The sequence below is a fragment of the Heterocephalus glaber genome, unplaced genomic scaffold (assembly GCF_053883595.1).
Source record: "Heterocephalus glaber isolate CG9 unplaced genomic scaffold, H.glaber_assembly_v1.0 deba00001472, whole genome shotgun sequence".
NCBI lineage: Eukaryota > Metazoa > Chordata > Mammalia > Rodentia > Bathyergidae > Heterocephalus > Heterocephalus glaber.
In genome coordinates, this window is record NW_028258315.1 from 83691401 (window position 1) to 83719241 (window position 27841).

General features: G+C 35.6%; 1 protein-coding gene across 15 annotated transcripts in view; it reads left to right on the plus strand.

Moving 5' to 3' along the window:
- The window catches only part of Satb1 (SATB homeobox 1), a 95242-nt gene that overhangs the window by 44028 nt on the left and 23373 nt on the right, over positions 1–27841 (plus strand). For all 15 annotated transcript variants that reach the window (XM_013065363.3, XM_087182239.1, XM_087182242.1 and 12 more), the window contains 4 exons: positions 2886–2997; positions 5407–5861; positions 13369–13581; positions 21615–21770. In XM_013065363.3, coding sequence (XP_012920817.1) covers positions 2886–2997; positions 5407–5861; positions 13369–13581; positions 21615–21770 — 936 coding nt within the window. The remainder of the gene's footprint in view (positions 1–2885; positions 2998–5406; positions 5862–13368; positions 13582–21614; positions 21771–27841) is intronic.

A 27841-nucleotide genomic window follows, 5' to 3' on the forward strand; every position in this document is an offset into this window, starting at 1 on the left:
CTGCCTGCCTCGCAAGCGCAAGGTCCCAAGTTCTATCCCTGGTACCCCCCCCCCCCAAAAAAAGAGAAAAGAATTCCAAGTCTTTGCTTAAGACATGGAATTTGGTCTACTTTGTGTATACTCCTACCACCTAGAAAAATCCCTCCAGTCTTGATTTTCTGTTACTTTTATCATCAGAACAGTAGGTGTTTCTGATTTTTTCAAATTGAAGATTACAGTATTATGATATTTCAAAGGCCATGTGTTCTATGAGATTTTGTAATCTCTCTTCTCCTGCCACTGAAACTCACTAGTCTACTTTATGCAGTACCTAAGTCTGCAATAGGGACTTTACCACAAGAAAAAGAAAGTTTCGTGAAGTGGGTGTATGAACAGTTTAATTATACATATTGCTCCAGTAAAATAAAGGTGGTCCCAAATTATCTAAATTATGGAATTGTTCCCAGTCCTACAACAGTGTAGACTAGCAGAGATTCCAGAAGTTTTCTTTGGTGAGTGTTACATAACCTGAGGATTAATTAGCCTTTTAATTCATGTTTTGCTTGGGCTAATATTTATATTAGGAGTCTCCCAAGCCCATACCACTTGACAGAGTAGAAAGCATCCAGAAAACCCACTTACCAGAAACAGCCTAGGAGTTTAGGAGTAAGCAAGGGCAAGGGGAAGCTTTGACACTGATGCACATATGGTTATTATTTTCCACATATGGATAATAATGAACTACAAAGCATTGTTACATATGGGCTTTAGGATTATAAAAGTATTCCAGAATTTTTTTCACATACACTATAGATTCTTCCTTTTTTCCTCTCATACATCTCCACCGTTGATACGTTGAATCACATCAAGTTGGTCTGTTTCCATTATCTGTCCTCCTAATAAATGGTAAGCTTATGGTAGGCCAAGGCTTTGTCTTACACAACTTTATATCCTAAATATTAGCCATGCACATAATAGGTCTGCATCAAAGAGTAAATTTTATAATATAGAACTTCTGGCAAACTGAAGTAGACTGGATGTTTGTCAAAAACCTCAGCAAAATTAAGACATCCCATACATTTCTAAAAAGTGAGACATAAATGTCTAAAACATGTATGTACTATTACGTTAATATGTAAGAAACTGTCAGGATGTCTAGGTAAAGAGTAATAAGTTTTTAAAAATTGGACCAGAGTGCAAGAACATCACCTGTCACCCATTTTCAGAATCACTGTTATCCATCAGTGATCTCAGTATTTTTATTAGTGTCTGACTTTATTGATCCATCATTACAATAGAGTAAGTGAGATTGAAGCTGACTGATTGCTAACTGGATCAGGTAATCTTCTGGCTCTGGTTTTGGCAACCTTGCTAAGTGTCTTTTTGCACTGTGGACTGTGGGAGGCTCTTAGTGAAATTGCAAATTATTGGATTAATGACAGAGTATCACCAGCACATTAAGGATGTCTTTTTAGAGAAATAAAATGTGAAAATGACTATAAAGTAGAAAGTGTCAAAAAAGAGAAAGATAGCATCACAGTGCCTCTTAGCTGAGATAGCTGTATTTTACATAAATAATGCAACTCTAGCTTATCCATCACTCCAAATTCTTTAGATATCTTCCACATTTACACATTACACAAATGTGTGCATGCTACAAAATTAACACTGATAATGGATGTCAGGAGAGTTAATAATAACCAAAGAGCTTTCCATTAGAAGTGGCTTGACGAAGATAATGATATAAAAATGCCTTTGTCCCCAAACTGGCTTTTCTGGTTGTTCACTGCCTCCTGAACAATGCTGCCTTCTGTAAACTATTTCCCCATAGAACAACTGAAGTCTGAAATGTATCTTCTCATATTTCTCCTCATGAGGGCAAGGGATAGATCGGCGATGCAAAGTCTCATTCCTAAGACTCAATAGGAAATTAATTTAGTTCTTACTAGAGAATATGGGTATTATGGTTTTAAAGAACCAAGAATTAAGTCACTGAAATTACCATAACCAAACTTTTTCTGGGAAGAGAACATTTTTTGTTATTGAAAGTTTTTATTTTTAACTTCCTTTTAGTAATACATTAAGTCATTGTCTTAAATGCTTTACTATTTTCAGGTTTTTATTTAAAGCCAGATAAATTAAAGTGACAAAATAGGTCATTTTCTTTTTTGTGATATCCTTAAGAAATTGAGTAAGTATGAAATGTAAATATTAAAACATTTTTTTGTAGTCAGTTGAAAATTCAGAACTCAGACTTCACTGATAGAGGATCTGTGTGAATATTTTGTTTCTTCTCAAATGTGATCAGTTAAACTTTGAATAGTGTTGGTGCTTCGCCAGTTGAAATCCAAATAATAGAAGGAAAGCACAAAAGTACAAGTGATGTTTCTCAAATTTTAATATACATGTGAATCGGATCCCTTGGGATCTTGGTAAAATGAAGGTGCTAATTGTTAGGTCAGGCCCCAAAACCTGCATTTTTAGCAAGCTCCTTGGAGATGTCCATATTGTTGGTCCCCAGACCATATTTAGAGTAGCAAGGATGTACAGCCCAGGCACTAAATCTCTTTACAAATTGTAGTCATAATGCTGTCTTCATGCATTTGGATTTCTTGGGATCTGTGAATGTATGTCAGGCTAGGAATAGTTGACATTGTTGGAGATTGGATAAGTAATGCTAAGGTAAAAGTCTGGGTTTGATAGCTTTATACTGATCTCGGTGGTCTTTTGCTTGCTAAATAAACATTTGGTAGTATATTAATGAATTTTAGGAAGTTGAAATGTTAAGCTAAAGTATAAAACAAAAATGTCATCAGTTGATTAAAAAAGTTTGCATCACTGAAATCATTTCTGTGTTCCATCTTGTAATGCTGTGTGTTTCAAATGTTCTCCCTCTCTTCATGCAGAGTATGATTTCTTCCATTGTGAACAGCACTTACTATGCAAATGTCTCAGCAGCAAAATGTCAAGAATTTGGAAGGTGGTACAAACATTTCAAGAAGACAAAAGATATGATGGGTAAGCAAAAAAATCGTTGCAGTGGTAGCTACATACCATTACTTGTCATTTGGGGGTTTATCAAAGTCACATCTTAAGCCAGGTCTTTTGATTGCCCAATTAGCGATCAATTTAGAATGTTTCTTTGAGGGTGGGGAGTGGGTATGAGTATAATGAGATAATTAAATTCAATAAATGTTTGTGTTTAAATCAACCAAACTGACTTGGTTGTCAGACATGCAGGAAATCGAGGCGCGAGGAGGGGAGCTGTCATTTTTTAACATCTCAGTGAAGACCTAACCAGGCCTTGAATGACTAATATTAGCTGTGATTACTTTCAGAGGTAAATCATGCTGTTAGGGTTTTGCTTTTTATTTGAAAAAAACAGGATCTGTTTTTATACCTGATTTTTAAGGAAACTAAACTATTGACCTTATTAAACTATATTTATAGTTTCCACAATCACGATCCTGTGGTCCCAGCCCGCACACTCTCATAGGTAGACACTTTGATGAGCATACTGGTTTACCATTGCATAATTTCTAAACTTTTCAACATCACATCATATCTTAACATGCAACGTTAAGTCAGTATTTGTTGTGCAAGAAATACGGGAAAATTATCTGCAGTGTAAAATAACAGATAAAGGTTGAGTGCTGTATCTAAGCATTTAGATCATGGCATTTTCTCCATACTGAATTTGTAAGTGATTTTTGAATTTTGTGATTTTATAATCACAAAAGCAAACGCTGTGATTAAGGTTAATGTGCTAATTTCTATTAATGATTTCTTTCACATAGTTGTACTGAGTGTATATTTTGAAATAATATAGGAGTGGGATGTTTAATATGTGTAACATTATGCTTTGTTTTAAATCTGTTTTTTATTTCTATTACATTCATTTAATAGTAACAACTATAACTTTTCCTAAAGATTTTGAGAGACAAGGGAACTCGCATTTTGAGCATGTTTTAGCTTTTAATATTTGAAGAAAAGCCATCCATCTACAAAAACAGATTCTTTGCCTTTTATAGCTTAGAGCTGTAATGAAGACAATGCATCATTTTTGGAATAATTGCTTGAATTACTATTCTCTGTGAATGGCCCACTTGGGCTGATATCACTGGTAGAAATTAAAGGTTTCTCCCCCAATTCTTAGTTATATTTTGCATATGTCAGTGACTATAGCAATATGGTAAGTTCCTCTAAATATAAAACCTGCATATTTAATGACAAGAGGAATGATAATTAAAGTCAAAATAGAGTTTAATATGTGGGACGTATGGTATAAATTTGGAAAGATTTACCTATTCACAGAGCTCTATACTCAGCCTTTTTAGTCAAGAACATCAAACCAGTCTCCTTCTGTGTAATGGCAAGTATTTGACACACTTAGACCTGACTGGTAGCCAGTCCATATGAGGGATCTAGCCAAGGAAGAAGCATTCATCCCAGGTTTTTGGAAATACATTGCAGAATAGTAACAGTATCACTGTTATACCAAAATTACTCCCTGCCCTTTCCTTGCAAGATTGTGTTTAATTGTCTGAATTCACTATGTAGCCCTGGCTGGCCTGGAGCTCATAGTGATCCTCCTGCCTCAGCCTCCCAAGTCCTTGGATTGTAAGTGTGCACCACCATGCCCAGTAAGAAGCAATAGCTTCTTGAAAAAATACAACCAGGTCTTAACAACACAGGGTGTACTGCCTTATTATACAGTAAATCACTTGCTTCTTCCAAGAAGTATTTGCAGATATACCCATTGTCCATTATGGTTAAATTTAAATTAAGCCATGTAAGATATTCAGCTTGATGTTCAATTACAACACTCAGTTTTTAATGCCCATTTTTACTATATCTTCATTATACAAACTATGTCTTTGTATTTACTGCTATATAAAATTGAATATAGTTATATTTTATGTCATCTTTTTTCTTTCATTCTTTTTTCTTAAAGCTAATATATCACGATAAAATGTTTGTACATTTCTTTTCCTTAGTTGCTTGTTATCATGTACTTCTTAGTTCATGATAAGCCTTTAAGCAAGAGATATTTTTCTACAAGCCATTTCAAAGTAAATTTCTACTTATATAAACCTACTTGAGGCAATAAGTGAAAATGAGTAACAGTTTGATGCTATAGCTAGTCACACAAAGAATTTGGATATAGTAAATTTTATCCCTTAAATCTAAGCCACATTTTAAAAAATGAGATCAGGAGTGTGGCCCTACTTTGAAAGATTGTGGAGTTCTTCAGAAGAGGAAAACAAAACTGCAGTCTGGTTAGTTCCATCTTGAAATTTTCTTGATTTCTTTGGGTCTTCAGCATGCCCTGTGCCTACTGTCTTTTATTATTTATGAAGTGGTCCAAAATCCCTGTCAGTGCCCACTGCCATTGACTGAACATGATTTCCCTTTCTGTCCCCTTAGTTGAAATGGATAGTCTCTCTGAACTATCCCAGCAAGGTGCCAACCATGTCAACTTTGGCCAGCAGCCAGTCCCCGGGAACACAGCCGAGCAGCCTCCCTCCCCTGCGCAGCTCTCCCACGGCAGCCAGCCCTCTGTCCGGACCCCTCTTCCGAACCTGCATCCTGGGCTTGTATCCACGCCTATCAGTCCTCAGTTGGTCAACCAGCAGCTAGTGATGGCTCAGCTGCTGAACCAGCAGTATGCAGTGAACAGACTCTTAGCCCAGCAGTCCTTAAACCAACAATACTTGAACCATCCTCCCCCCGTCAGTAGATCTATGAATAAGCCTTTGGAGCAGCAGGTTTCAACCAACACAGAGGTGTCTTCCGAGATCTACCAGTGGGTACGCGATGAGCTAAAACGAGCAGGAATCTCCCAGGCAGTATTTGCACGCGTGGCTTTTAACAGAACTCAGGTCAGTTTTGATCTGTTTGTGCACATTTTTGCTCTCTCTTCCTTTCCCCTCTTGTTCTTCAGCCCCGTGTTTGCTAATGTTTATTCTTTGACTTGGTACTAACATTTCACCTTTCTCTTCACATGATCATAATGCTTGTTCTGGTGGGAACTAAGATTTTTAACTCCTCTCCCTGCAATATAGCTCCTCTCTCAAGGGACAGCTATGTACAGATTGATCCCAAGTCGGAGGCCTTGCAAGAATAAGTTAAATATAAAAACATTTCACGCTGACATTGCCCATGTTCTTTATGACAGAATCATAAACTGTTAGTAATAGAAGGTTAAGAAAAGTATCATGAGTTGGTCAAGGCCTTGGGTAGGATTCTAGGCTTCATGTTTAGCGTATTTTCCACGTTTCCACAGATATCAGACTTAAGTATGTAAATGTGCTTTTTTGAAGTTTTTTCTATAAATATTTTTGGCACTTGAGAACGCAATAGCAATTACTGATATTTAATTGTAAGCAGCCATTTAAAAACTTTAATAGGGCTTATTAACATAAAATGTTGCTTAGCTTTATCTTTTCTGTCATAGCATTATTAATGTTCTTCCAAAATCATTCTTTAGGCCAGAGATCAGCACAGTTTTTTCTGTAAGCGGATAGATAGTAAATATTTTAGGCTTTGAGGGCCATAAAAGCTCTATTGCATTATAGTGATGAGCAGCCATAAGCAATAAACAAATGGGCAGTCTGTCTACAAAAAGGCCATGAGGTAGGTTTGGTCTGCAAGCCTTAGTTTGCACATCCATTTTTAGACTTCTCATTGAGATCTGGGTGAGTCCCTAATGTTTATACCTTTGTCCTCCTAGGCATATTCCAATGAAGATACTATGTGTCACCATGAGTGGTAGAGGGACATAGAGGAAGGATGATATATGATCTGACAAATCGTAAGATAAAAGATTTTTGTTTTGTTTTATTTTGTTTTTTGAGACGGGGTCTCGCTGTGTTGTTCAGGCTGGCCTTGAACACACTATGTAGCCTAGGCCTCAAAATCGCAGCGATCCTTCTGCTCTAGCCTCTCCAGTGCTGGGATTACAGGCATGCGCCACCATGCCCGGCTTAAGGTAAAAGAGTTTTGAGAGGCCCTGAACAAATTGATTCTATTAAACTGTGAATGAAAAGATTTTTTTTCTTTGTTTAGAAACTATTATGATACATATGTTTATTTTCGGCCAAGGCACACTGAAAAATGAGAAGAGCATGTAACTTTGATGAGATTGAAGATACGTCTTTTCACCTTTCTTGTTTTACCACTGTTCCTTCTTTCGTCAAATTATTTTTGTTTTTTGGCCTGACTTTTTCTTGCATATTTAAGTTATTACATGATTATAAGAATAAAATTCTGATACAAAAACAAGCTAGTATTAATTCCTTATTGGTAGAGTTTCCATACTTAGAACCCCAGCCATGAATTATTTTTGGTTGTCTTAGCTAGATTGAGAGTTAAGAGACCAGAAAAAAGTGTTTGTTTTTAGTCTTTTCATATATGTGTGTGTCTGCATGTATGTATATGTGTATACATATGTATATATACGTATGTATATTTGTGTCTCAAGCCAATGTGGTAGAGCTTTTATGGCCCTGAGTTTTTACTTAGTTCCATATTTTTACAGCTTAAAAACTCTGTTTATTATCAGCTAGTAATTTTAATATGACATTTAATTTTAGTTGTGGGTAATCGTTAAAAAATAAACAAATCCAAAATCAGCCCTCTAGATATTCCTGTTTCTGGTAGCATTCTATATTTTTGTAAACACAGTACTAGTAATTCTCAGTACTGGGCAAAACAGGACTCTACCTAAAAGTATAATAATGCTTGTTGAATTCAATTAGAAGCCCACAGACTAAGACAACATTGCCATAGATATAAATTATAGACATAGATTTATTGATAAGTGGTTTTTTTTTGTTTGTTTTTTTTTTTGGTACCAGGGATCAAACTCAGGACCTTGTGCTTGCAAGGCAGGCACCAGAACCACTGAGCTAAATCCCCAGCCCTGATAAGTGTTTTTAAAATGAGCAGTTAATCTTAAAGCACTGTGGAAACTGCATTTTATGTTGTGATGAGTGTCTCAAGAGCTGAGCTGAAGGCGAGGAAGGCGAATCACCACCTATCCTTGGAGTTTTCCCGGGTTCTGATGCCACAGCTCTTACTAGCGACCGTTATTTCTACTTTTGGTTTTTACACTGAAAAATGCTACAGATATCTATAGGATTTATTCTGGAAGAAAGGTAGAATTTTCTCTTTTTATTCCAAGTTGATCTCCTTCAAAAGATAGGTATCTTTGTAGTTGACATTAAAAATAACTATTTTCTTGAGGATGACATGCAAACCTGGTATAGCTTCTTCCTTCATACAGGTACCTCTTTTTTAATAGCCAAATTTAGGAAAATATTATTACTAAAAACTTACTTGGGGGCCTACGCAATAAAGCCATTTGATTGTAAATCTTTATATTGATATTTGGCGTTTCTCAGTAGAAGATGATGCTGGGGTATATTTGAAGCTGTTTGGTTTAAATAGGAGTGATTTTATATGTATATTTAAATGTTCATTGGTTGACGACTAGCTTTTGCACACGCAAGCATGTATGTATTTTCAGCGGTCATACTTAAAAATCATGCACACACAGCTGCACTTAATGATTATACATTCATATGAATGCATGTAGTGTGTTTATTTCAAAGTGTGCATTTCAATAAAAGCAGGTGCAGAGTGAAAGCATGGTGTGAGTGTGGAGTACGAAAATACACATGCTAATGCATTGTATAGACAAGCTCTGCAGAGTTAAATTGCACATCACACGTTTGTGTGCACTTCTTACAATGTGCAATTCCAACTCCAAGTTTTAAAAACATTAACGTAAAGTATGTACACAACACAAAGTTAATGATTCAGTTGGATAAAGACGTTATACCCTATGAATAGTGTGCTAACATTAATATAATAGTGTAGTTTTGAACTAAGAATTGTTTTAGTCATTGACAGCTTGGAATAACTTTAAAATTCTGAATTTCATGTTTCAACTCTTGAGAATTTTCTCATCTTAATAGGGCTTCCTAAATTAAAGCATAATCCTCTTAGATTTTCACGTATGACTATTATTTTAAGTCTACCTTTTCTGAAAATTTATGATGAAATTTATATAATTACTTGTTTTAAGGAATTTTCCCCTTTCTGAATTGATGGGCATATGTTCTTTAATAGCTATTGAAGATTCCAGCTTTTAGCATATGTCATTCATTCAGTTATGCCTACTTGATGTCTTTTTAATGGAAACCTATGGCTAAAAGTAATTGCCAGAGCTAGATTTATGCTTTCCGATTCACCTCTCTGTAATATTGCTATTTAAAGTTTGTGATACAGGAAAGTATATTCTTTAATGCCCCCTCCCCGCAAATAAAACACAAGTGTTTTAACTCTGATACCACTCTATGCCTTTTTTCTCTTTCTCCCTCCTCCTCTTGTCCTTGGCACACTTTATTTTCCAGTAAAATAAAAAATGAAGATGGATTATTCAAAACTGATAACAGTAATGGACCATCATGTAATGTTTTATTGAATTAGAGTTCTGTAAATTATGTGGTGGAGAGAAATTTGCCTGCTTAAGTATAACAGAAATTGCTACTGTGTTCTTATAATTCTTCACAGTGTAATTTAAGAAAAGTCCACTATCCATATCACTATTGAATAACAGGTAAAAAGGTGCTATTACCCCAACATGACAGCTCTCTATTAACCTACCAAAGGACAGAGATAAATGCATCTACTTATAACTTACTTGGCATGAGTCCAAGGAGTAGGTAATTTGAAAATAGTCCTTTACCTGGACATGTGATTAAAAATTCACTAAACAACAGAGGCAGGTAGCCTTGAAGAATATTCTATGAATTTTCTTTTTATGAGGGAGGTTTCTTCGAATCATATTTTCTTTCTGAGGGCTTTGAAGTTCCATGAAGCTGATAAAATCTGTTTGAATGAGTGATTATGTTTAAAGGGGAGACAAACGGGAGGCCAGATAGGCTTTTTTTTCAAATTGGCAGTTTCTTTCACTTAACTGCCATTTTGAAGAATTCATGATTAGCTTTTGGAAGTACTGATAATATTTATTGAAGGATTTTTTTCTTTATGAATTTTACTTGTGATAACTTATAAACTCTTGTTGGAATGTAAGAAAAGGAGTAATTTATCAGTAAATTTATTCTTTAATTGAAAAGAATTGCTGTCTTAACTACTATGTAACAACAATGCAGAATAATTTTATCTTTTCATAAATGCAACACACATCTAGTTATTTTTAAGATGTGATATCCCAATGAACGAGAGCTACTCATTTCCAATAAAATTAATTGCTGGTAACTTCCTATATGATGTGCAAGTTTTCAGGTTCTTTTTAAAAATCAAAAATGATGAATGATTTTGTTTAATTTAGCTCAACAAATTTAGCACCTATGGTGCATGATACTGATGTTTTAATCCTAGTATCACAGCATATTCTGTGATATAACAAATGAGGACTATGAGGGCCTTGTTATACTTCTCTTTTAGTATGAACAAGGATTTCTGGTAAGAGAGCTCTTTATCAGTCAACCATGGGCAGTTATCACATAGGACCTTGACCTAACCAGGCAAGTCTGTACCGCATTTGAAACTATGGAAAATGGGGGATGAGGGTCACAAACTACTTGAGTCCACAGAGCCAGCTGTTTAAACAACAAAGATCTGAATGGGAACAAAACATGCATTCCTGTATCTTGATTCTGATGATCATTTTGCATCCACGATTATTCTAAAGTGACATGACTTTTTTTTTTTTTGTAATTAACACTAATCAAACGTTTTCTAACAATATTTTCAGGCATTTCCACCAGGGGGCACTCCCCTCATTGAAAGCTCTGGGCCAAAAAAGAAAAAGGTTTCTAAACACAGGAGATTGTCTACACTGGCTGCTTTAGAGCTTGTTGAGTGTTCATAGGTTTGAAACATTGCATCAGACTATCAGCATATTCCAGGCAGAAAAACTGCTTTTGTTCCAGGAGGATAATTAATTTAAGTGGGAATAAAATGCTTTGCCCCTGTAACAGTTGTGTGCTTAACTGGGAAGGCATACCAACTTCAAAAATACAGGCAGAGGACATGTTATCTTTTACCCTAAGCCATAACAAGATGTCTTAGGCTCACATTAGCAAGACTCGAGAGATGATTATTATGTATTTTTTCATGCGTTTCATTTTTCTCTGTAGTTCTCCGCTGCTTCAGGAAACATTTTTGGTAGAAATATGTGATATATTACTTTGTTATTTAAGATTTTTAAATGTCTAACTTCAGCTATTTCTTCTAAATATCTATAGGCTATCTTTTGCCCTAACCTATTTTTTTTTTTTAAATTACCAAACAATTGTGTAAATAACATCTCAGAGTGCTGCATGACTTTTCAGTACAGGTCCACCCTTAGTAAGAGTAATTACCATTAGAATTTACCCATGGGTTTTTGTTCATGTTTTTATCACCTATTTGCAATTTATTTCTTTTTGTGATCTGTATAAACATAATTAATCAGTTGAGTAAATATTTATCAGACACTTATATGGTAGGCATTGTGCTGGGATGACAAAACTAAATATTATATTCAAGGAATCTATAACATTGTATTTATGGATACCGAATGTTTGCATCTCTGTTTTTGTGTAGTTGAGATATATTGCTTTATCAAGGATGTTTAAAAATACATAATATTTGGGGGGGGGCTGGGGAGGAAGGGCTATTTTATTATACCTATTTTCAGAATTTTCCTGTGTATGTGTGTGTGTGTGTGTGTGTGTGTAGCTTGTGTTTTGGTTTCAGTATGACACATCAGAAATACTTCAATCTAATTAGTTGGCATTGTGCAAATTAAATAGCTGGATGATTGACTGCCTGTTTGAGTGAATTTTAGTTAAATTGACTAGAGTCGTTTTGTTCCTGTGTAGACACAATTACAGCATTACTCACTGGTAGCGTGAATAAAAGAACATGTGCCCCTCATTTTTCTGTCACATCTCTTAGGGTGAAACTGAAAGTTCAGGTCCAGTTTCCAGGCGGTGATTACTGTATATCAACTGAGAGCTTTCTTTAAAATTGATCCTTTAAAGCCCCCAGAGACTGTCTGAAGTTCTTTCATACCAGTTTATAAATCATTTAAAAAGTGGACAGTGCTTTTACACTATCTGTACCCATTATATTTAAGCAGTGTGGTACATTATCTTGAGGAATTGGACACAAACCCAGGTTTGTATTTCTCCATTGTTTTGACATCTTACCATCCCTCATTCAGGAGGGTTATTGGAAAGTGGATTTGCAAATTATACATAAATTTTGATGAGGTTTTATTCTGAGCTATATTGCGATACTCTGGGCAAGTAAAGAGTATGCTTCAAGCACTGTTCCATGTATAAGATCAAAGAGACACACAGGCTGCTCAGTCCTTATAAAAGTTATTAGAAAAGGTTTTGAGTATTTTTGTTTCATGTTATCCCTTATACACATTGGGAATAAAGCTTATCTTTAAGAGTTCTTCCAAAAGTTAAAAAGTTAGTTAAACAGTACTATCCTGTAATTCGGGGAAAGAAAGACCCCTTAAAGGAATTTCCAGTGATATAAATTTCTTCTATTACTAATAATGCTTTTTATTTCTTAAGAAATTTGATAATTACTGAATTTGATGATATTTTTTTCCAGGGAATACTGTGATATGTTTTTGCAATATGAAAAAGTGATTATGTGTTTCAGATTTGATCAGAGTTCACAATTTTAACTTGTTACCAAGTGGTATAGTATAGCAAGGTTGTACAGTATTTAAAATAGTTTGGGATGGTCAGTGGTTCCTTTAAATGACAAATTGAAAGGACCACCTGGTGTCATTTGCTTTGATAGCTGGAAGATTAAGGAGCAACTTAAAATATTGCCTGTGAAAATACAGCATGATTCTTAGTTGATGAAACAGTAATACTCATTTTTTTTTCCTGACATGTTGCAGTTCATTTTCTGGTATTTTCATGAAAAGTTCTACTTACTGCTTTAGAAATGGCTTTATATCTTTACATACTAAGCTACTGTCATTCCACTGCCTTTGTCGAGGCAGGATGAGAACCATACAGTCTGATGCTGTTGTATTATGAGGATTTCATTTATTCTTCCCTCCATCGTCTCTCTGTAAAAGATTTTATGGCAAGTTAAGCTACTGAAAGGCAGGAGACTCTTTAGGCAGTTTCAGTTTGTTGTGTGTAAAGCAGATGCTTAATAAAATTAATACAGTTGAGGCTCTCTTCTTCAACACTCCAATTGTCACTAATACACTATTCCTATACAGAATTAATGTCTCTGACTTCACTTTCTAAACAGAGTAGAAGAAAGGGGGAAGGATCACCTCTCCCTGGCCAGAGCCTGGGAGCAACCTCACCCTGTGACTTTCATTCCCTACAGGGCTTGCTTTCCGAAATCCTCCGGAAGGAAGAGGATCCCAAGACTGCATCCCAGTCTTTGCTGGTAAACCTTCGGGCTATGCAGAATTTCTTGCAATTACCAGAAGCCGAAAGAGACCGAATATACCAGGATGAAAGGGAAAGGAGCTTGAACGCAGCCTCGGCTATGGGTCCTGCCCCCCTGATAAGCACACCGCCCAGCCGTCCTCCCCAGGTGCGGTCTCCTTTTCCATGACCACCTTTTATCTTTCTTTCTCTTAAAAATTTTTAAAAAGAATTTCAGCAAGAAGCTAGATAGATATAGTTTTTTAAAAATTCATACAGTTGTTTTAGGAAAATTTCATCCCAAATTACCAATTCTGATATGAAAGCAATAAGCTAAGCTACTAATTAGAAAGCAGAAAAAAATTGTTTTGTGTTGCTCCATTCGAGTTTTTTAGGGGTGAAAGGAGTCTTTAAGTGGGATATTTACCTCTACTACTAATATTAAATTAAAAAGAATTTTAAACTCAGTAAGAAAAAGAAGAATAAGGTCAGTTTTATCCCTACCAGTTTTAGAAGTGCCATTTGAATATTAAATAAATAAAAATAAGTAATTCCATTTGTAGTTATGCTTTCCAATATGAACTGCAGCTGGTACCAATTACACATCATCTCGTTTGTAATCTTTCATAATTAAGTTTGATACAGTCCTTGAAGGCAGCTTTAAAAATGGGGCTGATAATTCCCAGAAATGGGCACATTTTCTGTTTCTCCAAGTTTTTGGTCACTTTTTTAGGAGGGCAAAACATTTCCCTCCAGGTAACTTTGTGGTGGTCCATCTGTATTGTTACTTTTTAATTTTAATTTTTATTAATGCATGTTTACATAATGATTACTTACATTCTGGGGAGTTGGGGTGTGTATATAACACATCTGAATTCTTTTTATGTCCCCGTCTCTTCTCTCTCTATTTTCCTTCCATCTCTACCCCTTACTTGCAAAAGATTTATCTCCTTGCTTCCTATTGTATTATTTTTTAAATCAAATTTTATAGTAGCCTTATAATCATTATAAGAATTCAAGAAATTTTTAGTACAAACTATTAGATAAAAAAATTGGACAAAATCCACATACAGGTGTATTTTTTACATGTGTAATCTGTGGCTTGCACATCTCTTAAAAATAAGATAGACTAAAATGAATAAAAGTTGAATATGGAACACAAAATTCATATAATATATAATGTCAAAATGAAATTGTGTTGAAGTTTATTTTTTCCATCAATAGTAAAAAAGCAAAAAGCGTGCACTGCTGTGTATAGAAATCTAGAAAAAGCCTATTGAACAGTACAGATGAAACTGCCACAGACACTCCATAAATGAGAAATAGGCATAATATGCAGGCCCTTGTTGAGGGTCATGAACTGTTTTATCTGGTCTTAGTGCCTGTAGGGGCAGACTATAGGAAGTCATTGCGAAATTGTGAATAAGAAGTCCTGAATCTATTGGAAAGAAGAAGAATGGCCACTATTATATATCCACCTGCCTATATGTACACAATTATTGAGTTTGATCTGTAGTAAACCCTTATGTAAAATATTTTCTAAGATAAGAACTTTCTATAGGTAAACATACACAGATATATATGACTTTTGTCAGAATGATTAAATAAAAATACTTTTGGCCTTGGTTTAACAATTGTTTTGCATGTTTAGAGTTAATGCTCACCATAATTAGTTCACATTGCTCCTATAGTCATCACTTACTGGTCTGGCAGAGGTATTTTGCTTATCGCTTGATCTGCAATGCTAATGAAAGAAATGGCTTACTTAAAACCAATATGAATTTCCACACTGAGCATCCCCTTTCTTAAAAAATTTGTCCAGGGGCCGGGGATTAAGCTCAGTGGTTCCACCGCCTGCCTCGCAAGCGGAAGGACCCGAGTTCAATCCCCGGTACCAAAAAAAAAAAAAAAAATGTGTCCAAATATCTGACCTGGTGATTTCTTAATATAGCTTCTTTTTTCTTCATGGATTTTGAGAGTTTTTTTTCCCCAAGTGTGATTATGCTACCCTTATTCATTTTCTTTAGTGAAAATTACTCTTTTAATTCTTAGTGATGTTTGTTTTCATGTACTCTTAAAATACAGTTGGGTAGCTTTCTTGTGTATATGTATGAAGGCACTATCTGCTGTGGTAAGTGGGGGTAGAAAACATGTATTTGGGCCTAAGTTATTGATTACGTGGTTAAGCCACTGTTAGTCGCACAATGTATTTGTTTGCTCTAAAGAAAGTTTGAAGGCTGAGGATGTTGCCCGGTGGGAGAGCAATTGTTTAGCATGCAGAAGCTTCTGGGTTCAGTCCCTAGTACTGCTAAAGTAATAAAAAGACTCGAGACTAAGCCCTTAGCTATGGTATTGTGCCAGTGATGAGTGTATTATAGAAATACTGCAGATTTTTAGTGAACTTCTTTCAAAGGAAATACTTCTATTAATGCACTATTACTGGCCATTTAACCGAATTCTGAAATGATCATCTGATACATGTATGTGTAATTTTATTTTATAGCTATAATACACATCTTTAAGTTACCTTACTTGCCTCCCAAAGAATCACTACATTACTTTAATATTAAAGTTCACTACCAAACTGTTCGCACTTTATTCATTATTAGTGATTCAGTTAAATTTTAAGAAATTCTTGATATATTAAAGTAATTATTACAAAATGAGTACTTTAGATTTGGAACAAACATGCTATAGGGCAGTTGACTTTCTAGTGTTTTGCAGCAGCTGAAATTGAACTCTATACATAACAAGGTTTTAATAGGCTTATTATAAATGGCTAAAATGGAGAAAATCACAGATATAAAAAAATACTGCAAATTTTGGTCTTTTTTAATTTTATGTTTTTCCAGAGAAGAGTCTGTGTGAAGTCACTGAATTTCATTTCCCCAAAAATGAAGAGATTTTAAACTTATTTTGACTCAAATTTTGGGCTCCATTTGGACCTAAACCCTCATTTCTTTCTAAAGAACTTCAGGTTAAAGAACTACAAGTAATTCTAAAGAAGTACAGGTTAGTGGCTTACAGAAGACCTAGGCCACCTTTACTCCTGAGACTGGATTCTCTTCCAGCTCCTTATAGGGTGTAGGTCATACATAGGATGAATTTAGAATGTGCCTGGGGCCTAAGCCCTGAACTAGCAAGCAACTATCACTGAACTAGTTGAGTTCAAGCAACTGAACTGTTGAGCCATTTGAATTCCAGAAGTACTTTAACTCCAAGAACTTCCCTAGCTAGGGGAGCTTCAGGTAGAATTCTTAAAGATACCTCACTTGGGAGACTTAGACCAGCCTCAGGAAATAGCAGAAATCTTGGTTGGCCCAGCAAAGCTTGGGGCCTCCTGCGCATACCTGCCCCTTAGCCTCCATTTGGGGCCGTCCATTTCTTAGGCTGGGCTTTGTGCTCCGCCTGGGGCCAGACCTGTTTTCACAACCTAAGTGCTCTAATTCAAGAAATAGGAATGCCCTCACTTGACAGTGATTCACAGTTTTCTAAGCACCTTAACCTACATTAATTCATTGAATTCTCATACCAACCTTTTGGTAAGAGAAAAATGAGAAACCCAAGTGTGACGTTGAATTCAAGTTGTCAAATCCCTAGTAAGTCTGTCAGTCTTTCCTTTACCTCAGACCACCTCAGCAAAAATACAAACAACTTCATTTTGCAAGGGAACAAAGGAAGCCTGAGGACTTTTTCTGTTTGTCATACAAGATAGGAAGTTGTATTGTTGGATAAGAAAAAGGAACATAGGGGAAAACATTGACCTGGTGGAATAAATGAAATGCTTGACACGTGGTCCACGTGGAACGCATTTGAATAGTGGCCTTTCTGATGTTGTGGAGAAAATCTCCCTTCCATACTGTGATAATATGGAGATATCTAAGAGAATCTAGTCCCCTCAAATTTGCCTGCCTTAAAGGTTTCTTTTCTCTCCATGCTTTGCAAATTTGCCTCATGAGTTTACTACAAGAATTTTATTAATAATTGTGATTTTTTTCTTCTAATAATTTGTTCCACAGAACAGATCAGTTTTAAGGATTTCTACCTTAAGTCTATGCTTATTCTGGTTTTTATTTGTGTATTTTTATACATGTGACTTTGGAGTTAAATTAATTTTATAATTTCAGTTTTCATAAAGACTGTTTGAAAGCATATAATTATCAAGTTGTAACTTTTACATGAATTATATAATTCATTTTTTACATCTCTATATATGATTCTTTAATTGCTTCTAAAGTAAGGTTTGATATTTTATAACAATGCTTAGAAAACGTTCAAAGTTCATATAAAAATATACAATTAATCTGGTAACTGCACTATCATATCTCTTTACAGCAAATCCCTCTACAATATACTGCAGACTCATTTGATTTCAGCTTCAGTTACAAGCATGAACTTAACCCCGATGAAATGTTTGTCATGAAAAACATTAAGATCGTGTTTATAAAATGCTTCTCATTAATAGTCATCTCTTAAAAGTTAAAAGACCTTTAAAGTCTAGATTTGGAAGATGTTCCTATAGAATAAAGAAATGTCTGAAAAGATCAAACCATGGTACCAAAGACAAATATATAAATATTGCAGAGCAGGGACTATTTTTATCAGCAGTAAACATTCTATAGGATAGCATATTTCTTAAACAACGGGAGTAAGAAAACATTTGTAGCCATGGGTGGTGCACACACCTGTAATACCAGCACTTGGGAGGCTGAGGCCACAGGGTCACTGCAAGTTAGGTTGGGCTATCTAATGAGTCCAAGACTACTCCAAATGACATAAATCCTGTCTCACAAAGCAAAACGAAACAAGTTTATGGGTTCTATACATTGGAAAATAAATTCAAGTGAGATTTGTAGTATCAATTATAAAATTGCTAACTACATTTAGCAAAGAGCCACCAAAAAGGTCAATATTTCTTCATAAAAATGTTTCTAAAAAGGCTCTTATAACGACATGAACTCCATATAACTGTGATCTCTAAGAACTAGCATCAGACAAACTTAACAATTTCAACCTTGAGCCATGAACAAATTACTTAACCTCTTTGTTGTAACAATTTTTGTTTTCAATTTTAAAATAATACCTACTCTGGGCTATTATGTAGGTGAAGAAGTTAATATACATTTACAGAATGCCCAACACATAATAACCAACTAATAAGTTTGTTATCATAATTATTAAAAGTACATAACAATTTAATTTTGTGTACATGAGAGCTGTGTTCTTGCAGGCAGTTCTTCCTGCATCAAAGAGTAGCACATTCACCAATCAAGACCAAAGGAGAGTTTGTTTTGTACAACCTGAAAATTTGATTTGATGAATTTAGCAGTCCATGAAGAAGCAAAATATAATTTTTATGAGGAATTTGCGTTCTACTGCACAATTTTAGTGAAATAAAAAGCAGACCCTGATGCTGCACCCTATCCCCATATGACAGGGTAAATCACAGAAGCTCCCAATCTTAACTACTTCCCTGGCGCCTAGGTAATAACGGAGTAGTTCACCTTACCTTGATAAAAGCTATTCAGAAAGCAACTGCATTTATTTTACCTCCTGTGCTATTTGCGGAGAAGAGCTGAAGAGTAGTTTGTTTTGCCTGGAATGAACTACTTTGTGAATTTTAATGTGTGATATAATATTAAAAGCTAAACCAGGATTAAAGATTTTTTTATACTAAGCTAAAATAGTACTTAGTAGAGTGAGGTATAAAAGATTTTTGTTTCCATTTTTACCTAGGGAAAAATTGAGCTTTCATATTTTGAAAAGCTGTCCAAGTCAGTTACCCTTAGGCAATAGCTTGTGTTTGGGGGGCGGGGGGAATGATTCCAGAATCCTAATAGCTTATCTATGATAAGATGCATATCTGGTCCAACAAGATGATAAAGAAGCTTCTCTAAATATTTTTTAAAATGAGTAATCCAGACAGATACTTTCTGACTTTTCATTTTTAAAGTTTTTCCCTCACTTCCTTTTTTTCTTTTTTCTAACATTTCATATGTGTATTTTCCATTTTGGCTTCTATTGGCCACTAGGAAATGCATATTTGATTTTTTTTTTTTTTATGATCTAAAGTTCTTGCTCGTTGGTTCAAGTTTATTAAAAAAATTAACCAAAGAAATTTTTAGAAACAGAATCACAGGGTTGAAACAGATGATTGTAGCCCACCTCAATGATACATTTTCCAATGTAATTTTTACAGAAGAATGAAAATTGTTTTAAAAACAGACCAAAACACTGAGTTTCCAAATCTGTTCTTACTATGTAGATTGCTACTAAGGAACTGTTTCTTCCAAGGCTGTGGACCTTGTTCCTCAATTAACATAACATTCAATTTTCAAAGCAATTGAAATGGCTTTTCTTTTTTCTTTCATTTCAGCAGTGAGAAAAATAGGTATTGAAAGAGACCCCATGAGGTGATCAAATCTATCCCTCTGCCTCAAAGCAAGACCACCCCAGAGCAAGATTTCAAATCTCACCAAAGCAGTTGTAGGCAATTTATGGTAATGCCTTAACTCTTCTGGCTCCTAAAGTGGTATTTAGCAGATTATTGCTTCAAAACCCACTTCTTAGTGGCCTCCAGTCATTAATAGTGAGTGCCCTGAAGTATTAGACTCCAGAGCTGAAAAGAGGACTCTAGAAAGGAAACCTATAGACTCTTGCCAACCTCTCCAGGTGATAGTTTAAGGAGGCAGTGAGACCTTCATTACCTGCTGTGTAGTCTTCAGGCCTGTGGTCCAACCACCAACCTCATTGCCTCACCTTTCCCTGCCTAGAGGGATGATGTCATGTTAGAAGACGCTTCAAGATGAACAGGAGGTGAATTATTTTTCTAATTAGACATTAGAGAAATTCAGAAGGTACATTACAAAGGGACTCCCATTTACTCCCTAGAATTGAATTTTCTGAGATAACCTCTGTACTGTTGCCCAATATTTTGAGGACAGAGTGAAATAAAACCATGGAAGATTTGTAGTTTGACTAGAGAGGTGTCATTTAATGCCCAAAAAATCATTCTTGTGTCCTAAAGTGCACTTCATTTTCTTTTGTTCATAGTTTATGTTAGAATTCATGCAGGATGGTAAGATTCTAAAATACAGAAACCTGTAAATGACACTAAGAAGTGAAGTCCTTAGTCATTTTGCTGGGAGAAGCATGGCTCTGCATCTGTAGCAATTTTTCACTTGCATTTTCATGAATTTCTCAGTTAAAAATAATGATCTACATAGATCATATGTAAATGTTCAAGGCTGGTTCATATAACTGCATAATAAAAATTAAAGTTGGAGTTAAAAAACACTAGTAGTATCAATAAATTTTAAGGTGATTTCATTTTCTCCCTAAAATTGGTGGCATTTTCCTGCCTATATGTTTTTCATTATTATGCAAAGCATTGGTACTAATCTTTTGCTTGGGATTATACATTTTGAGTATATTTGTGAAGTCACTGATGATATATTTTGTGTTACAATCATGTTCTATTAAATGTTGTGAAACATTTTCTTATTGTCTGGTTCCACAAGTCAAAAGGAAATCGTTATATACAAGGGTGCCAGGAAAAGATGAAATAATTATACAGAACAGCTTGGACATGCACGTGTAAAATGCAACCAGCCTTTATGATAATTAAGCAAGGCACTCTACCTGTTTCATGGATGGATAGAAGATTTAAATATGCAGTTCTGCAAATGGCTTTGTTATGGAAGATTTTAAAAATGAAGCATAAGAGGAAAAGGCATAAAAAAGAGTCTAAAATTAAAAAGGCCATAGTATATAATAGCTATTAGTGATGCAATTGTCTGTTAGGCACCGGGCACCCAGTGAAGATCAGCATTGTACATTATGATTTTAATTGTGAATTTCCGTTGTTAGGATTGCAATGGAAGGTAATTGGGAGACAATTAGTTTAGGGTTTTCAAGTCTTTGAAACTGTTCTGTTTTCCAGAAAACTTACTTTATGGCATTATAATTCCTGGTTGTCAGGTGGCAGTTGCTGTTACATTACAGATCCAATCACCTGTGACAATGTGACTTCCTTAACTTAAGCAGTCTGATCTCAGGACAATAACTAATGTTGAATGACTGCACTGCTGATCACCTTGATCATAAAAGGAGCAACAGTGTCCAGTTTGGATGCTGAGCCTGAGAAGCTTCAAAACAATTTGGCCAATGAAAAATGACAGCCATATTCAAAATGTTTTGTAGGTGAAAACAGCTACAATTGCCTCTGAGAGGAATGGGAAACCAGAGAACAATGCCATGAACATTAATGCTTCCATTTATGATGAGATTCAGCAGGAAATGAAGCGTGCTAAAGTGTCCCAAGCACTGTTTGCAAAGGTTGCCGCAACCAAAAGCCAGGTAAGAGCCTCTATTAGGCATTGAAAGTATTTACCTGTGATGCCTGTGGAATTTTCATTAACAGAGGTATTTGTCTTGAATATGAACTTGCATCACTGAGAAGTGTATATAATCTCTAGGAATATGTGTAACTTCTCAGATGAAACAGTGTTCACATTCAGGTTATTGATACTTGATTTTGTCTCTCTTCAATAGCCACTCCTCAATCAAGGATTTATCTGACAGTTAATAGTTGCTTTCAGAAGAATAACATAATGTAGAGAAAGTTTCATAGAAAAAATTACTCTTGTTTCATTATTACTTAGACCATAGTTTTCATTCTAAAATATAAGAAACATACAGTTTCTTCTGTTTTGTTCAAACCTCTTAGGTATACTTTATTACAACAAACTTCACACATGTATTTTTGTATATTAATGATAGTTTATATATGTATATATACACAAGATATACAAATTGAATTACCGTTAGAAAACTTGTCCAGTTCTGATGAATTACTGGTAGGCTTGAATTGGAAAAGTTGCAAATCTCTACAAAACAAGAGAAAAGCAAAGGATGGTTAAGTTACTGTAGCCTTTGTCAGTGTAATTGTCATGTGTTGATATTTTTTGTTCATCAGAAGTAGAATCATCTGTTAGAACAAACTCCCAAATGCCTATAAACCCTTCTCCAAGAATACTTTTTAAAGGATCAGAAGAATACTAAATTTTCTTCCCCTGGCAAAGGATTTGATAACTATCAAGGTGAGATTTAGAGGCAATCAAGGGCTCCAGGTGAGATTTGAACAACTTGAAATTGTACACAAGTATATTTTCATTATCATTAATGAACCCTCTTTTACATAACATCCTGGCTGTTGTCAATTTGTGATAAAATATATAATTCTGGGAGTATTTATAACACGGCCTTTTTAGCTTTTTAAAAATTTTACTTGATCAAAATTAATAGTGGTACTTAATGGAAGTTTGCTTTAGAAAAATGTTGTTCTTGTTTAAGTTATAGGCTAGATGAAATACTTAAGGGATATCTTGGAAATGTTACATAAAAATGATTAAACTCAAGCTGTGGACTGTAAAAATTATAGCTTTATAGGCCACATGCCTGCCTACCCTTCAATCACTGTCAAAGTGATAATTTCTACAATAATATGTTTCTTTTATTGTGAGATTCTAAACATCAAGTGCTGTTTAAACATTAAACTGAATTGTTTATGTTAGTGCTGTACTCAGCGTGCCATACATCAGGCCACCGTAATCTCTCATGGAATGTAAAATTCTGTCATGAATCATGGCTTGTATATCGGAAATTACTGTAATTTTGATTGGAAATTACAGGGCTCTTGAAATGTTTCTAATTATGATAGAATGTTACAGCCGCTTCAAACCTGTGTGCTTCTTCAGATGTCTTCATTTACATGCCAAGACTATGCATTAAGGAGAAATGTCCTGTTCTCACTTTACCCACCCACCCTGAACATTCTTGTTTTGACTATTTAGTCTAATTATGATGAGGATCTCTTATTTAAATATATATTATCTTGCCCTTCTCTCTGATCCTACATCTTTTTTTCCTGACCTGTCTCAATTACCAAGAATAACAGACTGCATTCCTACAAGGGCCAAGCACTTTCCCCAAATCTCTAGAATGGAAAAACTAGCCATGCATTATTATAATCAGGTCAGCCTTAGAAACAAAACAAACAAAAATTAATAGTAAAGCTTTTCAGTAAGTACCATCAGTTACCTGTCACTTTCATTTAATTTAGTCCCCCTCCCCCAGTTTCCTTTTTGATACCGCTCCCTATGCCCAACAATCCCTTTGCTACCTTTGATTTGATTCTTTTAAATGATACCCTGGATTTTCCACCCCTGGGCTGATTTACTGATTTTGTAACTGTTCAGAAAGTAACAGCAGTTGTCTGAAACTGTCATGTGTGGTGTTCTGGGAGTTTATAAACATCCTTGCCACTTGTACGGTGTGATTCACTGATCTCCTGAGTCCCTGTTTCAGCAACGTCAGTGGGCGTCTTCTAACACGGGATAGTGTGTTTCCTAAGACCCCCTAAACTTTAATCTCCTCTTTACTGGTTGAGTGAAAATCTAAGGGGCTAACTACAAGCTGTGGGGTTCCGCATACTGCTTCCATCCTCCTGAGTAGTCATTCCTGATTGCTGATGTACTCTAACTTCCTACCAGAGCATTTTTATAGTTTTCTCTTACCTGTTCAGTTTAAATGTTAAGCACTATCCTCTTTATGAAAATATGTACAAAGACTGATGATTACTTCAAAATAAGACAGGTAAAAACTGTATATTGCTAACAGGAAATCTTAAGAAGGAAAGGTGGCCATTTACTTAGGTTATATTCCACTGTGATGTCTTGTGAAGGAAATGAAAACTAACAAACCAACAAAAATAGAGTCTTCAAGTCAGACTGACCTTTCTCATTTAATTTCTCATGGTCAAGATTTATAATTTCTTTTCTTTTTTGGTACCAGGGATCGAAAAAAAAAAAAAAAGATTTATAATTTCTAAAATAGTTACCTGTGCCTCGAGACTTTATGTGCCAGAGCCTGTCAGAATGAACAGCGCTTCCCCCACATCAAGTCTGTGTAAAGTGAGAAGCAGAGCACTTCCACCTGTATCTGCTTCTATGTCCCACCCTGGTTATCTAGGTTGCCTTAACAGCTACCGCCTCTTTCCTGCTAGATCCTGTCATACAGTATGTATTAACTGCATTTAACTTTAACCCTGTTAATTTCCTAGTTTGCACATCAGGGTCACTCAGCTAATAAATAATAGAGCCAACTCTGAATTGCATCCCTCTAACTATATTAGTAATCTCTTCAGGGTTCAAGGCGGCATCAATACTAAAGTTACACCCGCTCCAGGGAAGAGGAATTTAAGGATATTGGAGCAGTTGACAGTAGAAACAGCAAGGACTTTTTTTTCTTCATTGACTTGTTTGTGGAATACAGGTTCATAACAACACAGGGCCCTTAGAATCCAAGTATTTTCATGCCTGGTAGAAGTGGCCATACATGGTGGGAGGGCCAAAGGATATGCCAGCTATGCCTCTGGCTCAACAATATTGAGAAATTATTTAAACATGTTGAGCCCAAGATTCTTTTAACACGGGAGGAAGTCACATTCTGTGATGTATGCAGAAGCATTTTTAAATTATATAACACTATACACAGGATTATATTTTATAATGTGCTACGTAAGAAATTCAGTCCTCCACACTGATAAAAGTAATTTATTTATCATGTATTTATTTCTAATACCTTCTGTTTTAAAAGTTAGAGTGCTCTGTAATGACTAATGCACAAAGTATTTTCAGTAAAAGAAACCAACTTGTATAGATTCCACCATTTCACACGTATTTTATTCTCTTGTCTTCAATGAATAATAGAAATGAGATTGTTTTTAACTCTAATAGAACCGTCTGAATAAAATATGCAACTGAAAACTGAAGGTAGGCTACTTTTTTGCTTGGTTGGGAAAGCAGGCTAATGCAAACTTTAAATAGATGATGTGCTTTAAACATAATGTGAATAGCTACAAATGAATACACTTTATATTCTGGGTATTCAAAGAAGCAGCAGTTTTTCCAAGTGTGAATCATATTGGAATTTTATCAAACATTTAGTCTGATAGCATTCAAATAATTATGAGAGCAGAATTTGCTAATTTTACTGTTTTAAAAAAATAGTTGATTTGGGTAATAACCGTTAACGGTATCAAGGTTCAGTTACTGTTCATTGGCTATAGTGTTTTCATATGGGAGATGGAAATGGAATTTTTTCCTTAATAGTGGCAGATGTTGGAATCTAATTTTACTTCACAGCAAACCCCTTGAGAGCTCTGAGACTTAAGGTGTGTGTCCAGCAAAGGGACATTAGTGGCACCGTAGGCCTTGCCTTGTACACTGGATTGTTACATTGATTTTCGTGTTTTCAGGGGTGGAGTTTGCAGATACATCAGTGCAGTAAGAGTCCAGGGCTTTCACAGAGCTGCACTGCATTACGACCTGTACTTACAAAGTGATTCCTCTCTCGTGCTTTATTAAACAGGGTATTTTTTTTTTAGGTAAAACAACTAGATGTGAAGATTTTATTTGAACATGCCTTCAATTTAATCTTTTGTAATGTTGTGCATTATAGGACTCCAGTCACTTCAACTTTGGCTGGATTGACAGGTGTGGTTTTTAAGCAATAAAAAAAAATTCTGTCTTTGCAAAAACAGAACAACTGGTGACTGGTAGAAGAGACCAAGTAACATAAAACCTTTTTATTTCTTCCATCTACTTTTCATGCACTTCTGTCTTTGAAATTCAGGGTGATTGAGAATGGTAGGGAGAAAGAATACTTCGGTGTTCCTTGGGTTTGTAAGTTAAAAAAAAGAGCATCATCCTGACTTTTAGATTTGGAAATTCTTAGATGGTGAGTGGAGTGTCTTAAATACAAGTAAGACGTGCCTCACAAACCAGTAGGCTAGAATAGGCCTAAAAATATAATTTTAGTTGCTGGAAATTAGAATCTGTAACAACAGAATCCAGGAATGAAATCTCCAGTGACACTGTATTCTGTTTTTTAGCATACTACAGAGGCACTTTTTATTTTGTTAGGGTTAAATTACATTTCATAAAAGCCACAGTTTGGAGCTGTGTGTTGGTCCCTTCTTTTGGAATGAATGTGTAATAGACTGCTGCCCCTGGATTTCACCTGTGTAGTGAGTGGTCTCTGTTGGGCACGTAGCAGACCCTGCAGACTGGAGAGTTAGAGTTTCTGTTCTCTCCCGTGCCACTTCCTTTCATCTCAGTCTGTGAGAAGGTGTTTAGGTTGTGTTCTCGGAGCTCCTTCTCTTGGGGATGTGACATTTCCTTCAGCCACAGTCAGAAGAGAGACCAGGTCCCTCCACACACTTTCTCCAGTTCCCCATCTGGGCCTTTGTCTTTTAAAGTGGGTAGAGGAGACCCTGGGCAGACACAGGTTATGTTTCTTCATTTGTTTGCCTGAAAGAGGAAAGGGCAAGGGATCATTTGTGGGGAAAACAAGGAGAGGAGAAAGCCTGCAGGAGCGTATCCCCTGCATCTCACACCTCAGCCATCTGCCCATGTCAAGTCTAACACAGATTTTTGGACCTACCTCTGCTGAGCTCATGAATCGGGAAGGTGGAGTTCTTTGGTCTGTTTAAGGTGTTCTGTGTGAGTAATCATCACACTAACAATTTTTTGTGTGGGAATCTAAATGGTGGAAATCCATATTGGTTTCGGTTTTCCATAACTGATTTTTATATTTCTATTTGAATGCCAAACAGTGTAATGGCTTGAAATATTGCAGTTTTCTGATACTCTGAAGGAATATGATGTAAAATGATTTTTTAAAAGAGCTGGTTAATTTTGAGATTTCTGTGTTCTAAAAATCAGTATATGTGTTAGGAAGTCTAGGGTTTTATTAAGGAGGTCCAGAATTATTATAGAGAGCACTTATCTGTTATAATTTTGGCTAAAAAGTGTTTTATCTCCTGGACATTGGGGATAAACCTTAACAAATTGGCGAAAAGACCTTTGGCTATCTTCTTGCTACTTTCAAATAATTTCTTTTCCTTTTTTCATCTCTAAATTTAAAATTGATTAAACTGAAAGCCACAAATAGATTTTCTTCTTCAACCTACTTAAGAAATTTAACTGTTACAAAATACAGTCTTAAGTCACGGAGCTAGGTTTCTCCATTTTTTAGAAATATCACAAGAAAAATTTCAGGCAGGATTTGAAGAAAGTCAATGTATACATATTGGGGCAACTCTTTAAAGAGGGTCATCTTGTGAGAAGGACCAGGCAGGTTACTGCAGGAGCACTTTGCAGTAGTGCCGTGTGCGGATTTTGAAACGGGCCCACTAGTTATGTATTCGTAGGAACTGCTTTAGTCATAGGCCACTTGTGCAGTAAAGGGTAGCATAAGCTGAAAAGTGTGGACGAAGAATATTCTATGGAGGCTTCTCCTTTTTGAAGCTCTACTGTGTTCAGCATTGAGAGCTGAAGAGTCAGTTCCTCAGGACAGGATTTGGG